This window comes from Chlorocebus sabaeus, chromosome 3 (genome assembly GCF_047675955.1).
Source record: "Chlorocebus sabaeus isolate Y175 chromosome 3, mChlSab1.0.hap1, whole genome shotgun sequence".
NCBI lineage: Eukaryota > Metazoa > Chordata > Mammalia > Primates > Cercopithecidae > Chlorocebus > Chlorocebus sabaeus.
In genome coordinates, this window is record NC_132906.1 from 11,105,168 (window position 1) to 11,121,048 (window position 15,881).

A 15,881-nucleotide genomic window follows, 5' to 3' on the forward strand; every position below is an offset into this window, starting at 1 on the left:
TAATGGGCACAGACCATCTGGAATTAGAAATGCCATGTGAAATTTTCAAATCTGATTGTTGAGTAATTTCTTAGGGATAGAGTAGTCATCTTGAGGTGAGTTCTATGAAACATCATTATTCTTATTTTATTTTTGCTTTGTCCTGTCTTGGTTAACCAAAACACTATCTCTTCCTGCTAAACAAAGTCTCCATTCCCTCCACATTAGCTCTTTAATAATAATATTTCCCCCATACCTCATCCTCCTTATTGCCTTGCCTATGAACTACTCATCAGTAGTCAAATCTGAGTCACTCTTTCCTGCAGTTGACTGTGAAGAGCAGGGAGAGAAACCAGGAGAGAAAAACAAAACTCAAATTTTTAAAAAAGGAAAATTAGGATGATCCTCACAGTGTTGAAAATGCCTTCAGCTGAGCATTTTATAGTGAAAGGTAATGAGGGAGTCCTTTTAAGGATGAGATGCTCACAAATTCATATTAAAGACAATTTAGGGGATCAAGTAATGAAAATAATCAAAAAATAAAAGTAATGAAAATAAGTCACTTAGCCCAAAATGCCCCAGCAAGCCCACAGTGCTTCCTGAGCATCCTGAGGATTTCATCATGCACACTGGGGCACAGCAGGGGCTGACGTGGAGATGACCCGACACAGGGCTGCCTGTCCCTGGGGCTCTGAAGTCTCCTTCCCTAATTCAGGCGCCTGCCAGATTCCTCACTGCATCGCTGGGCAGCTGTGTTACCTTTAGGCAGATGTTCATCCATACGGGCTTCCCTTCAGACTAAAAGCCCAAACCCAGCAGATCATGAATTATAGACGTTGTCCTTTGTAGTTCTCTAATAAAGGCTTTTATTTCTTTCTCAGGAATGAATAAAGGTTTTTATACTCCCCACATTAGTGAAGGTACAAGATTAATATACTCCCCATATTAGTGAAGATTAATATACTTAATTAATCTTCACTAATTACTATACTCCCCATATTAGTAATATACTCCCCATATTAGTGAAGGTACAAGATTACTAATTAGCATGATATTTTTTTAAATCTATATTTGCTATTAATAATACCTTCTTTGGAAAACTACCTCATGATAAAAATCACAGTATTTCTCTAGAGATATTTTTACTTTCTCACTAGAGTATAACATTCTTGATAATTTATTGTTTTGTCTGCGTTTCCCCTCTGAATTTTATTTGAGGTAGAAAGGTGATAGATCTCCATGTATTAACATCTCATTACAAAGGCCTGTTTAGGGCCAGAGTTCTGAGTGTCCTGCCTAGAGTTTTTTGTTTTTTGTTTTTTGTTTTTTTGAGACAGAGTCTGGGTCTGTCGCCTGGGCTGGAGTGCAGTGGTGTGATCTCTATCTCGGCTCACTACAAGCTCCGCCTCCTGGGTTCACACCATTCTCCTGCCTCAGCCTCCCGAGGAGCTGGGACTACAGGTGCCCGCCACCATGCCCGGCTAATTTTTCTATTTTTAGTAGAGACAGGGTTTCACCATGTTAGCCAGGATGGTCTCAATATCCTGACCTTGTGATCCGCCCGCCTCGGCCTCTCAGAGTGCTGGGATTACAGGCGTGAGCCACGGCACCTGGCCCTGCCTGGTTTTTAGTAGTGCCTTTGAACTTAAGAAGCCAGTAATCTCTCTAATATCAAGATCATAGAACATCTTCAAGAGAGATTTTCTTGTTTGCTGTTACTCCTGCTCTGTCACCATATCTCTGCTGGTCATTGGAAAACCTGATGCAATTATCTACACATATATATCACACATATTCATACACATCAGATTATTTTATATTGATTGTCTACCTATAACATGTTGATTGATCATATTCACATATATGTGCAAACATGTCTATGAATATTCTCTCCCAATGGACACCACTATTCCATTGATCCCATACAGCACCTACACTATTTCTCTACTGTGTTCTTTTTTTTCTATGAAAGTAGGCTGTGCCCTCAGCCTAAAATCCTTTTTTCTCTTCAATCTACTTATCACCCTTCCCTCCTTGTAATCTCTGTCATGTTGATGTATAGGTACTTACAGACATACTCATCTCAACCACCAGATTTTAATTCCTAGAGAACACAGAGAGACTGCGTATCTCTTACACCAAGCTTGTCCAATCTGTGGCCCACAGGCCACATGCGGCCCAGGACAGCTTTGAATAACTTTCTTAAAAGATTATGAGATTTTGAGTGTGTGTGATTTTATTTATTTATTTTTTTTAGCTCATCAGCTATTGTGTTAGTGTGGACAGTTCTTCTTCCAGTGTGGTCAAGGGAAGCCAAAAGATTGGACACCCCTGTCTTACCCATTTTTCCATGCTCAGTGATTAGTCTACTGTGCTGTCCATAGTAGGCATTTTGAAGTGTTCATTTGGTAAGTGAATGAAAATAGGAGAAACGTCACAGCCCCAGAGGTGGGTAAGCTATCCAACCACCACCAGTCCCCTTTCTCTTACCCTTTCAGTAACCCATCTCGGAGGAGAGTGATTTACTCCTTTCTTTACAGTCCTTATAGGCAAAGAGCCTACAGAGACAGGGTTGTTCAGAAACACTGCCCCAGACTGCTGTGTTAACACACCTCAGGAGTGGGGCATCTCTTCCACCACATCCATTGCTGAGCTGAGGGAAGCAACATGGAGTTGGACAAAATGGCCACCTTGGCTCCGTGTTCTTTACAACTAGATTAGTGTTTCTTTGATGTGACTCAGTAATATTTAATGATACCGTTCCTACTGACAAAAGCACAAACAAACCGTGTAGCTTAAGTGAAAGAACGTTAAAACAAGAGTAAAAGAATATGTGCCAAGCTAAGAGGAGGAGAAGATAATTGGTGTCTTAAGTCCTGACTAAGGAAAACTACAACTTAACGTTAACCTAATCTTAAGGCCCCAGTAGCCAAAGTAAGAAAAGGAAAAGCAAGTTTTATAACATTCCGTTTTTTTTTTAAAAAAAGCTATTCAAGTCAACAGTAATCTATTAAACATTTCAAAATAACTAGAAGAGAATAATTCGTAAGTTCCTAGCATAAAGAAAAAATAAATATTTAAGATGATGGATATCCCAATTACCCTGATTTGATATTTACACATTGAATGCATGTATCAAATGTTCACATCTACCCTGAAAAAGGTACATCTATTGTGTATTAATAAAACTTTTTAAAAACTGTCAGAAATCGTAACAGAAAGTACACCTACACTCTAAGATTTTTCATATAGTTTATTTTACTAGGCATCAAAATGAACATATTAAAAGAGTAGTTTATAGCAATTTTTAAAGTATGCAGAAACAATCTTCATAAGTTTTTGTTTTTGAGACAGGGTTTCATTCTGTCACGTAAGCTGAAATGCACGAAATCACAGCTCACTGCAAGCTCAGCATCCCAGGCTCAAGCAGTCCTCCTGCTTCAGCCTCCTGGGTAGCTGGGAGTACAGACATGTGCCACCACACCTCGCTCATTTTTTTATTTCTTGTAGAGATGGGGTTTCACTATGTTGCCCAGGCTGGTCTCAAACTCCTGGACTCAACTGATCCTCCCACCTCAGCCTCCTAAAGGCTGGGATTACAGGTGTGAGTGACTGCATCCAGCCATAAGTATTTTCAGTACATCAATCTTAATAAAATATTTTTATAAATTTATATGCCCATGAAGGGATTTTTCATAGGCAGCTAAAGCAGTTAACCTCATCTGTGTAAATTTTGAATGATCTGTGTTGAAACAGAAATAATTTCTATCTAAATTGATAGTGTTGATATGCATTAATATATATTAACTATTAGTTCAGTTATCTAAGTATTATTAATTTGAGCTAAATCAACAAGGTAAAACTGAGGGGAACATTTCATCCTTCTAATTTTTCTCTTACCAGAGCTCTTTTCATGATGTATTTCTTAAGGTATATACCTTTGATGTTAAAAGGCATCAAAGATTCTACTTAATCCTTGAAATTCTTCCAGGGACCAGACCCAAAATAAGCCTCATCAACCCAGAAAAGCAAAGGAAAATAACAGATTTTACACTTGGGAATCAGTTTTTTACTTTTTCCTTGCCAGACATACACTTTGCTACACTGTGGTTTTAGTCTTCTCCAGAAAAAGGAGAACAGTCTGGAAGGGACTTGCTCCTCCCCTTTATTCCAGCCTCATAAATAAACTCCACCCAACACCCCTTTAAATCCAACTCAAAAGGGAAAAGAGACAGTTGCCATCCATCCTGTAATTCTTCCCTGTCCGGGCCCTCCAGGCACGATTTAAACCCCGACATAGAGCACAGTTCATGGTAGCTGGAAGTGCCGTGGCGTTCTCCATCCAACGGAAACCTGCAGATGTGCCATTCTTTCACCACCATGCTTTTGTTCCTTTCTGAATGATGTCTGGGCTTAGCAGATGCTGTTTATCACTTTGCATTTATCAGCATAAATATGATTAAAGAACTTCAGAAGGTAATAAGTTTGTCCTTTTCCAGTTTATTTTCATAAATACTTACAGTCTGATTTAGTTGGCCGATTTGTATGAAGCTAAACTGATCAATGTCTTAGTTACTCTGTTCTTATAGATTCACAAATGCCCAGAATATTTAACAGTGAAGAATGTTTGAGGTATGAAGTTACTGGGGAAAAGATAGCTGTCAGGAGCGGGGAAATGCTGGTGCAAATATCTAAGAAGTGAATAAAACCGAGCTCATTACAGTACATTTCTGTAATTCAGCAAATCCGAATCACCGATGCAGTGCTCTAAGGTTGTACACCTGGGACAAGATGGGCAGCTTAATGGCACATCCAGGACTTTTTGCTGAAACATTACTCTTTCTCCACACGTTAGTGAGGACAGCAATAGCCCTGCACCTTCCAGTGTCCCTAAAAAAATAGAGTATTCATCTGTTATGAGTTAAGTCAGAATACCCGGTCAGTAATGTAGAGGGACACACCTATTTTGGCTTGAGTTTTCCAGGTATTTCTAGATTGCCTTAGTTCTTTGCTTTGGCTACATATATATTAAGTTGATAAAACCTGCTGTGTGTCATTTTATATAAAATAAATATAGACATACCATTTTGCCCACACTGCCCCTGAACTACACCCTTGCCCTACGTTGTAGACCTTTGTTTGAGAAATACGCTATTGATTTCTTTCTAGAAATCCTAGGTAGAAGCATAGTAACTAATACCTTATAGTCAGACAGTGTCTTGCAGTTTTGGAAACACTCTCACGTCCTTTCTTTTGATCCCTCAAACAACCCCAATTAAATAAAAGACAGAGTATTATTATGATGCCCTTCTTGCAATTGTGGAAACAAGTTCCCCAAGGAGGTAGAGGCCTTGGCCATGGTTACAGAGCTAGTGAGAGAGAGCTCAGCCTTAAAGCTTCGTGTTCTATGCGGGGAGTTGGCATGGCACCGAAGGCCTCCTGCACCGCCACCTCCCTGTGGTCAACACTAAACAAGGTGTATAACTTCACTTGTCCTCAGTTTCCTCATTGTAGAATAAATAATGCTTATCTCAAAGATGAATGAGCAAGATTAAATAAGATGATGTCTATGAATTACTATACTTCACCATTTTTATTTTCTTTGTTGTTTTATTTTTGTTTCTGTTTTTTGTTTGTTTGTTTGTTTGTTTTGGGCGGGGATTACTTCTTAACAAGCCACAAGAGAAACCAGACCAAAGAGTCCCTCTGGTTAAATTACTCTCCAACTAGGACCTTTCCCTGTGCCAAGACCAGCTGGGTCGGGGAGACCCTAACCCAGTGGCGCTAGAGGGATTAAAGACACACACACAGAAATATAGAGGTGTGAAGTGGGAAATCAGGGGTCTCACAGCCTTCAGAGCTGAGAGCCCTGAACAGAGATTTACCCACATATTTATTAACAGCAAACCAGTAATTAGCATTGTTTCTACAGATATTAAATTAACTAAAAGTATCCCTTATGGGAAACGAAGGGATGGGCCGAATTAACTGCAGCAGGAACACACCCTTAAGACACAGTTCGCTCATGCTAATTGTCTGTGGCTTAAGAATGCCTTTAAGCGGTTTTGAGCCAGGAGTTCCTTGCCCTCATTCCCATAAACCCACAACCTTCCAGCTTGGGCATTAGGGCCATTATGAACATGTTACAGTGCTGCAGAGATTTTATGGCCAGTTCTGGGGCCAGTTTATGGCCAGATTTTGGGGGACTTGCTCCCAATACCCTGAACACTCTCAAACTATTTTAAGAGAAACTTTAATGCTGGGTAAAGTCCAAGATTTATTATAACTATGTTTGCGTATTTCCCATTCTATGTACTTTCAGTTGTTTAATCATTCAGGAAATATTTATTGACCACCTACTGTGTGTCAGGCTATGTAAATAAGGGAATCATGTTATTCAGCATCATGCCCATTTTCTTTCCATAGCAAATGTTACCATTTTCTAGTTCAACTGAAATATTAGGCTTAAAATTTTTATCTTTTCAAGGTTTGGACTTTGCTTATGAGCAAAAGTGACCACTGACCCTCTCAAGAAAACAAGAAATGTTTGGGGTATAATTTTTTACAGCATTCCTTTAAGAAAAGCACCATTGGAACTAGCAACTGAAAAAACAACTGCTAAATCATAGTTTATAAGTAAGAGCATAGGCCAGGCGCGGTGGCTCATGCCTGTAATCCCAGCACTTTGGGAGGCTGAGGCGGGTGGACCATGAGGTCAGGAGATCGAGACCATCCTGGCCAACATGGTGAAACCCTGTCTCTACTAAAAATACAAAACTTAGCTGGGCATTACAAAAAAACAAAATACAAAAACGTGGCAGGCATCTGTAGTCCCAGCTACTCAGGAGGCTGAGGCAGGAGAATCGCTTAAACCTGGGAGGTGGAGATTGCAGTGAGCCAAGATCGCACCACTGCACTCCAGCCTGGCTATAGCGTGAGACTCCATCTAAAAAAAAAAAAAAAAAAAAAAAAGAGCATATATACACACATGTTAATATTTCATTCCGGTTGTGCTTGTATTTGAAGGTTTAGTAATGTCATCAGAGCCCACACTCGCCTCGAGTCAAGATACAGCAATAGCTCTGGAGGATCCTATGATGAGGATAAAAGTAAGTACCAACAGGCTGTGGGCTTTCAGACGGAACGCAAGTGGTCAGAGGATAGAAAATGAGTGTTCTTATTATTCTTGATCTGATTACTAAAAGGGCCCATAAATATTAAGTAACCATTTAATCCACCTACGCAGATGAGCATCAGCATCCTCAAAAGTTTAAAAAAAAAAAAAAGCCAAACCATGGACAAATCAAAATTATAAAAATTCAAACTACCATCCCACTCCTATGTTTTTATATTCTTGACATTTTTTTCTTGGTGATGCATCTGGGGAAAATACACTAAGTCATAGTCCCATTAGAAAACAAATGTTGTGGTTCAGTTTTTCCACCTATCTTGCGAGTGGGTTTAACCTTGAAGCTTTGAAAGTCTGCTCACTCAGGATAGGATCTGTTCTCATGTGGAATTTCTCAACGGCATAGTCTCCATAGCCTAATGAAAAGCTTGCTAACCCGGGAGTTAGCTTTGTGACAGGAATTTCTTCCGGTAGTTGGGGAAACCAAAAAGGTCAGTGCATTTACTGATTTTGTGTGAGCTCTGGACAGCTTCTGTAGATATTGAGCAGATACAGAGTATTAGTTGGTCACAAGTTACAGAAATTCTGAAACCGAAGAACCCTCCCAGTGACATTTTAGATTTGCTAATGAAATCTGTAAAGTATCTTGTAGGATTTATTCTATTTTGTCAGAAATTGTAAATATACTCATCTTTCATGAGTTAAGTTCATTTCGTAAGTTGGTGCTTTGAGTTGTTGTTTTGAATTGTTTTGTTTTTACGGAAATGTGTGATGTCAGGTAAGAGCTAGGTGGTTCCAATGAGGCCATGTTTCAGCTACCCTTGTTCTACTCGTGAATGCACAGACAGGCAGTTCTCCACCATTAAAATACTAATGGAAGGCGTGTCTAAAATCCATATGTAATTATCATGCTCTAGGTTAAGTTTTAGCTATAAAACTTTCTCTAGAGCTGTCAATAGGAAGTGAAATAAAGCTGTTTGTGTTTTCCTTCCTTTGTGTGTCCCCTCAGGGGATTGTACCATCCAAACCCTGAATAGTCAAATCTCAGGACCGTAGACCATTACTTGTAGAAGGCACCAGATTTTAGAGATGAGGAAAGTAGTACTTGAGAAATGGAGAGTTGGTTCAAGAAAAGTCTGGTTACTGTGGCAATATCTGGTAACCCAAAGTTTGAGGACAGAAAAATTTAAGTGTAGGCCACCTTAATTCCTCTCAGCACATTTTGGCTGATTGGATATATATCTGAAAACATCACTGAAACAAAGAATAACATATCCTTTCCTAACAGAAATCTCACCATTTACTTTTTAATTCTTCAATATTCTCCCTTTTTGTTTCCCTTTCAAGTTTTATTGAAGAGTAGCTAGTTACCTAGCAGTGCATTTGGCAACTGACTTATCCTGGATGATTATCTGAGAAGTTAAATTTGCTGCAAGTAAGTTACTTGTAGGTAATTTGCTGAGAGTTAGAACTGAGATGAGTTACTAGTGCACCTGCTTTAAATTTTTTCCAGGCTAAAATTGTTGTGGCCAAGCTTCATGGCATAGAATTACAGGGTTCTGGTTGCTCACTTGTCAGTGTGTTAGAAAAAGGCAGTAGTCACTCTTCCTGAGGGAAGTCCTGACCTTTTCCACTGAAACCCTCTTAGCCACATCCCATGAGAAGTGGGGTGTTCTTGGTTCTGGTTTTCTGGTACCTGTCCTCATTCAGAGCCTCAGTTGTCACAACAGGAAGACACACCTCCACCAGCTCTGTCAGTGTTAAAGCCAGCATTCTACACTGGGCCAGCAGCATCAAATCAATGACTTCACACTACCTTGCAGAAATGAAGCAAAGAAAAATTATATTATTATAAAATTGCATAAAGACGACGTAGTATATTCTTCCTCTTAATACATAAACTGATCCCAAGAATAAACCAGCTTCTCTGCAGCTAAATACCTGGGTTAAATCCTGTGCCCACCTGTATTGCTCGTCTTAAATGCTGCTGGCCTGCTTTGGGAGCATGATAAGAAATAAACGTGAAACGTGTTGCTGTACTTATTTTATTTTTATTATTGTTTTTGAGACAGGGTCTCACCCATAGCCCAGGTTATAGTGCGATGTCACGATCTTGGCTCTCTGCAGCCTCTGCCTCTGGGGTGCAAGTGATTCTGCTGTGTCAGCCACCTGAGTAGCTGGGACTACAGGTGTGCACCACCACACCCAGCTAATTTTTATATTTTTAGTAGAGAGGGGGTTTCACCATGTTGGCCACGCTGGTCTTGAACTCCTGACCTCAAGTGATCCACCTGCCGGGGCCTTCCAAAATGCTGGGATTACAGGCATGAGCCACTGCACCCGGCCTGTACTTACTTTATAGATAATATTGTGAAGTTCATTCATTCAACAAATATTTATTGATCCTTTCCATGTGCCAGGCACCATTGTAGGTAGTAGAGAAAAAGCAATGAACAGAACAGAAGTAGTTCCCACTCTCCTGGAGATTACATTAGAGTTGGGGAGGGAGGTGGTGCGGGTGAATTGGTGATCCATGGGTGGAGGGGGAGGGACTAAAGCAGGGCAAGCAGGGTAGAAACTGATTGGGGTTGGGGGTCAATTTAAATAGAGTGGTCAAGGAAAGCTGCTGTAGTAAGGTGATATTGGGGCAGAGACATGAATGAAGCAAAGAAATGAACCATGCAACTGTCTGCAGATGAGCATCCCAGCCATAGGAAGCAGCAGACATAAGGGCCCTGAGGCTGTATGGGGCCCAGCCTGATCACAGAACAGCAAGGAAGCTAGGATGAGTGCAGTGGGGTGAGCAAGGGTGCGCTGGTAGGAGATAAGCCAGGAGAGGAACATGGAGGGGGAAGACCTGGTAAGGCCTTGAAGGCCATGGATATGGATTTGTGGGGAGCCACTGGAGGGTGTTGAGCAGAGAAAGAGACACTACTGAACTTGTTTTAAAAGAATTGGTCTGTCTGCTCTGTGGAACATAGACCTCAAGTCATCTACCCACCTCGGCCTCCCAAAGTGCTGGGATTACAAGGGTGAGCTACCGCGACCAGCCAAAATTGTGCTTTATTGAGATAAGGAAGACTGGAGGAAGAGTAAGTTTTCATAGAGATGGGAATTCAACATGATTTAATGTTTTTCTTTTTGTATATCTGTATTCTGTTTTGCTTTATAATGAATAACTATAAATTAGTTACCAAGTAATAACTATTCAAGTAGTTACCCAAACAAGTAATTCTAACCCATTTGATCATGTAATTCATACTCACCAAATGAAATCATTAGAAAGTTATTTCTGGCCAGGCACTCACACCTGTAATCCCAAAACTTTGGGAGGCCAAGGTGGGAAGATCACTTGAGTCCAGGAGTTTGAGACCAGCATGAGCAACATGTTGAGACCCCATCTATTTTAAAAAATAATAAATTTTTAATTAGCCAGGTGTGGTGGCACATGCCTGTAGTCCCAGCTACTTGGAAGGCTAAGACAGGAGGATCTCTTGAGCCCCAGAATTTGAAACTTCAGTGAGGTTTTTTTTTGTTTTTGTTTTTGTTTTTCAAACAGAATCTCACTCTGTCGCCTAGACTGTGAGTGCCCAGGTTCAAGCGATTCTTCTGCCTCATCCTCCCAAGTAGCTGGGCTTACAGGCACGTGCCATCATGCCAGGCTATTTTGTGTGTGTGTGTGTGCATTTTTAGTAGAGATGGGTTTTTGCCATGTTGGCCAGTCTGGTTTCAAACTCCAGACCTCAGGTGATCCACCCACCTCAGCCTCCCAATGTGCTGGGATTACAGGCGTGAGCCACTGTAACCAGCCCTGCAGTGAGTTTTGATTGATCCAATGCACTCCAGCCTAGGTGCCAGCGAGACCCTGTCCCTAAAAAAAATTAAAAAATGAAAAGTAAAGTTATTTTTACAAGCATACATTTATAAAATTTATTCTGAAAACATCAAGTAGAGAAAACAAGTCTCCTCTCCCTGAAAATAAAGCACAGTTGTCTTTTTCACCCTGCAGATGATCCAATTTCTCCCTACACGGGCTGGTTGCTGACTATTACAGAGACCAAGCAGCCGCAGCCCTTACCGATGCCTTGTACAGGAGGATGCTGGGCCCCCCTGGTTGACTATCTCCCAGAGACTATCACTCCCCGGGGGCCACTCCATAGGTGAGCAGCATGTGTGGGGGGAAGGAAACCTTGGCTTTGACTGGACTTTTCTACCTATGACAAGAGAAAAACCTAGTCCAGGTCCCACCACATTAAATGATCTTATCAATCAGTGGGATCCTGCCTGATTTGACTGCCAGCTTCCAGCATATTAGCAGAGTGTGATCAAATATTAATCAACATTCAAAGCTGCCTCTGACCTTTGAATTTCTCCTTGATGTAATCTGGATATGGGCATGCATTCTGTGATGCTTTTTAGACTGTAAGCAACTTGATGAGAGGGACCTTGTCTTTGATTTCTCTTCATCTCTTAGCTCTTATTACCTAGTGACTAGTGTGATTAGCTCAACCAGTGTTTCTTCTTGTTGTGGAGCTCTATGCTGTGTTACAAGTTAAACTCTATTTCCCTGGAATAAGAGCCTTATATAATGTTTTAAAAACACTTAAGAGTTATATTGAACTGTAACTTAATGATCTACTAGTATTTCTATCCCCTTCAGAAGTTGCATTAATTTCATTATTTCATTGATTAGGTGCAATATTGCTGTAATTTTTATGACTGAGATGGTGGTAGATCACAGTGTACGAGAAGATTGGGCGCTTCATCTACCATTATTACTTCATGCTGTCTTCTTAGGTAAGACTGGATCTAAAAGGCATTCTAGCCAATCGGGTTAAAAATATGCAGAAGTAATCCATAGAGATTTCCTTTCACATTGACATCATTCCTGTTTGACTCATTTTGGGAATATTTGATCTCCACCACTTTTCATTGCCCTTTTGTGACATCTGCTCTGAAATGTCAGCTACTTGGTCACTGTTTGAAATTGCTCTATTTCTACCGTGTAAATATAGTGGTATCTCACTAGTGCCACATCTACAAAGATATCCAAAATAAGTTGGGCCTGTTTGAGAGTCTTTGGCTGAAGTGGTAAATTTTAAGCTATGAGGCATAGTCAGCGTATAAAAAGAAAGGATATAGAACAGAGTGGGCCAAGCCCTGAGCTTTTTAGAGCAAAAATGGGAAGAGGAACCAGCCAGGGAAACTCAGAAATTCAGTTAGAAAGAGACTAATAAAATTGGAATCTTTCAGTAACAGGGATATCCAAGGAAGAGAACATCTCAAGAAGAAGGAATGCTAACCACATCACATGCTACAGAGAGGTCAAGAAAAGTTCATCTATCAGCATTTTATGAGACCATTTTACTTAAGAAATAAAGCATTTTATTTTTCCTAAGCCCAACTTCTGTATGTTGGTAACACAAACAATAACAAAGAAAACTAAACATTCTTTTAACATGTTCCTCCTGAGTATCCTGGAATCTTTACTATCCCTGGAATCTAAACGAGCTTAACGTTTGTTTATACTGAGATTCTACTGTTTTGTTCCAGGTTTAGACCACTACCGGCCTGAAGTCTTTGAACACAGCAAAAAACTGCTTCTTCACCTCTTGATTGCCCTCTCTTGCAACAGCAATTTCCATTCCATTGCTTCTGTGCTCCTGCAGACCCGAGAGATGGGTGAAGCTAAGACTCTAACTGTGCAGCCAGCTTACCAACCTGAATATCTCTATACAGGTAACAGAGAACGACTGGTAGAGAGCCTAGGACAGTTACAAACGCAGAGATAACTAACTGCAGGTGCCAGTAGAGCCCAAGTTAACTTCTCTCATGCTATGACCTCCAACTTTCCACGTGGTAAATCAACAGTACAGTAAATACACACCATTTCACTCGATGTGAACTTGCCTCTCAAAAGCTTTATTATTGAATATTTAAAATATATTTTTCCTGGTTATATCTATGATTGCTGCCCCCATTGAATATGTTCCTCCTGATGCATTGGAAGTGTAAGTGCCCATTGGCCAGGAGCAGCAGTGTAGAACACCAAAGGGTGAGAACGCACAAAACAGTGACCATTGCTGCTGCCTGAGAGCAGGTCACAGCCAGGGTGCCGGATATATCACTTGTGTGTCTTCTAGTGCCCATAAAGGAATTTTCACTTTATTGAATGACTGACCTTTTCCTTGAAGACGCCATTAGTGGGAGCCTGTTAAAAACCATTGCTGTTTTGAAACCAAAAAAAATTATCCTTAGAAACAGGAACAGATAGCATTAGCTGAGTCAAAGAAATTACTCTGCCATGTCAAGCCGTTCATGAAAACTTTATCCCAACAGGTAATACTGGTTTTCATTTAGAACCAGAACATTTAAAATATCTTAAAATGATGATGAAGATTACCAACTAACAGACTTCAGGGACTAATTTTTTTTTTTTTTTTTTTTTTTTTTTGAGACGGAGTCTTCACTCTGTCCCCAGGCTGGAGTGCGGTGGCATGATCTTGGCTCACTGCAAGCTCCGCCTCCCTGGTTCACGCCATTCTCCTGCCTCAGCCTCCTCGGTAGCTGGGACTACAGGCACCCGCCACCACACCCGGCTAATTTTTTCTATTTTTAGTAGAGACAGGGTTTCACCATGTTAGCCAGGATGATCTCCATCTCCTGACCTCGTGATCCACCCGCCTCGGCCTCCCAAAGTGCTGGGATTACAGGCATGAGCCACCACGCCTGGCTAATTTTTTTTTAACCTATTTATTTTACACATTGCATTGGCACTAGCTACGGTGCGACATTTCACACGTCACTGTGTGCTTTCTACATTACTGTGAAAAGGGTGTACCTTTTATTTATCACTTACGCCCACCACTGTATTGGCTTCTAATAGATGTTAACATAGTTCTTTGGAAAACAAACATGAAATCATCATTATCTACACTTAATTGAAAATAACCTATCAATAGCCTCTTAGAAACATAAAACTCCCTTTGCTGTAGATGTTTAATTAAAATGAAGAGTTCTAGCTGCTGTAAGTCCTGAGGATAAGAATATAATTTTTTCAAATGTTAGGCAGAGAAAATTGTGGTATCTGATAAGTTGTGTATCTCTGTACATCAGTTTTGCATTTATTATACCATCGATGTGGTATAAAATGATTTAAATTGAAGATTTACCAAAAACGCATACAATATTCATAGGCAAGACAAAGAGTAGATAGCTAAAGTGACTGGTTCTACAGGACCCAGGGAAGAGGTGTACAAAGAATATGCGAAATGTTCTTTTTTTTATAACATTTATTAAGCACCTAGTTTCAACTATAGTTGCTTTCAAATACACACTAAAAATGTGTGTGACAGAAATTATTGTCTTGACTTTATTATAATAGGACACTGAGATACAGAGAATTACATAAATTCCCTGAGGCTACGCTATAAGTGACAGAAATGTTATTCAAACCCAGGACTCCTCATCTCTAATTCAGTGTATCTATCAGACACACACCAGTACTACTTTTTTTTTTTTTTTTTTTTTTTTTTTGAGGCGGAGTCTCGCTCTGTCACCCAGGCTGGAGTGCAGTGGCCGGATCTCAGCTCACTGCAAGCTCCACCTCCCGGGTTCACGCCATTCTCCTGCCTCAAGACTCCCGAGTAGCTGGGACTACAGGCGCCCGCCACCTCGCCCGGCTAGATTTTTGTATTTTTTAGTAGAGACGGGGTTTCACCGGGTTAGCCAGGATGGTCTCGATCTCCTGACCTCGTGATCCGCCCGTCTCGGCCTCCCAAAGTGCTGGGATTACAGGCTTGAGCCACCGCGCCCGGCCTACATACTTTTTATGATTATTAAATAGGGGAAAAGGGATAGTTGCATATATGCATTTTCAAACCCACAGCCTATCCAGAGGTGTAGAATGTCAACCAAGTATGTAGCAAAGAAACAGTATTTGCTTATGTCATATTTCTTTGAATACCGTAATACATATTCTATTAAAATATATCATTATATACACAATACTAAAGCTTCTGGGCACATTTACTCAAAAACATTATGTATAAGTAACCAGCCATTAAGTGACTGGTATCCTCAAACAGGGTATCATTTCACATGTTTCCCCCCCCCCCCCCCAATATGGAGTCTCGCTCTGTTGCCCAGGCTGGAGTGCAGTGGCATGATCCCGGCTCACTGCAAGCTCCACCCCCTGGGTTCATGCCATTCTCCTGCCTCAGCCTCCCAAGCAGCTGGGACCACAGGCGCCCGCCACCACGCCAGGCTAATTTTTGTATTTCTAGTAGAGACGGGGTTTCACCAGGTTAGCCAGGATCGTCTCGATCTCCTGACCTCGTGATCCACCCGCCTCGGCCTCCCACAGTGCTGAGATTACAGGCGTGAGCCACCGTGCCCAGCCCATTTCACATGTTTAAGTAGACTAATACCCAGGAATAATTTATTAAGAGCAGTCAGTAGATGATCTGTTGTAGTTGAACTGGTCATTCGCCTGGTCCATACATGCATACAAACACACACACATAACCTTTCTTTTATAGAAAGTATCGACCAAAACAGCAGAGTAGAAAGCAGCAGATCACATCCTAGTCCCAAAGACACACTCATTTACACAGCAGTGCAACTGATTCCCTAAACAAAGAAAAACTGTCAGTCTTATCTAATCATAGCCACAGCCAAAATCAACCATTTTCTCCCCAGAATTTAAATAACTCCACACTTCTCTGCCCTCCTCGGTGGACCTCATTAAGCATGCTGACAGGCACACTGCCTA

At 40.9% G+C, this 15,881-nt stretch overlaps 1 protein-coding gene across 3 annotated transcripts in view; it reads left to right on the forward strand.

Moving 5' to 3' along the window:
• The window catches only part of FRY (FRY microtubule binding protein), a 274,917-nt gene that overhangs the window by 187,433 nt on the left and 71,603 nt on the right, over nt 1-15,881 (forward strand). For all 3 annotated transcript variants that reach the window (XM_037986846.2, XM_007960079.3, XM_073013220.1), the window contains exons 36-39: nt 7,006-7,088; nt 11,118-11,268; nt 11,802-11,905; nt 12,662-12,847. In XM_037986846.2, coding sequence (XP_037842774.1) covers nt 7,006-7,088; nt 11,118-11,268; nt 11,802-11,905; nt 12,662-12,847 — 524 coding nt within the window. The remainder of the gene's footprint in view (nt 1-7,005; nt 7,089-11,117; nt 11,269-11,801; nt 11,906-12,661; nt 12,848-15,881) is intronic.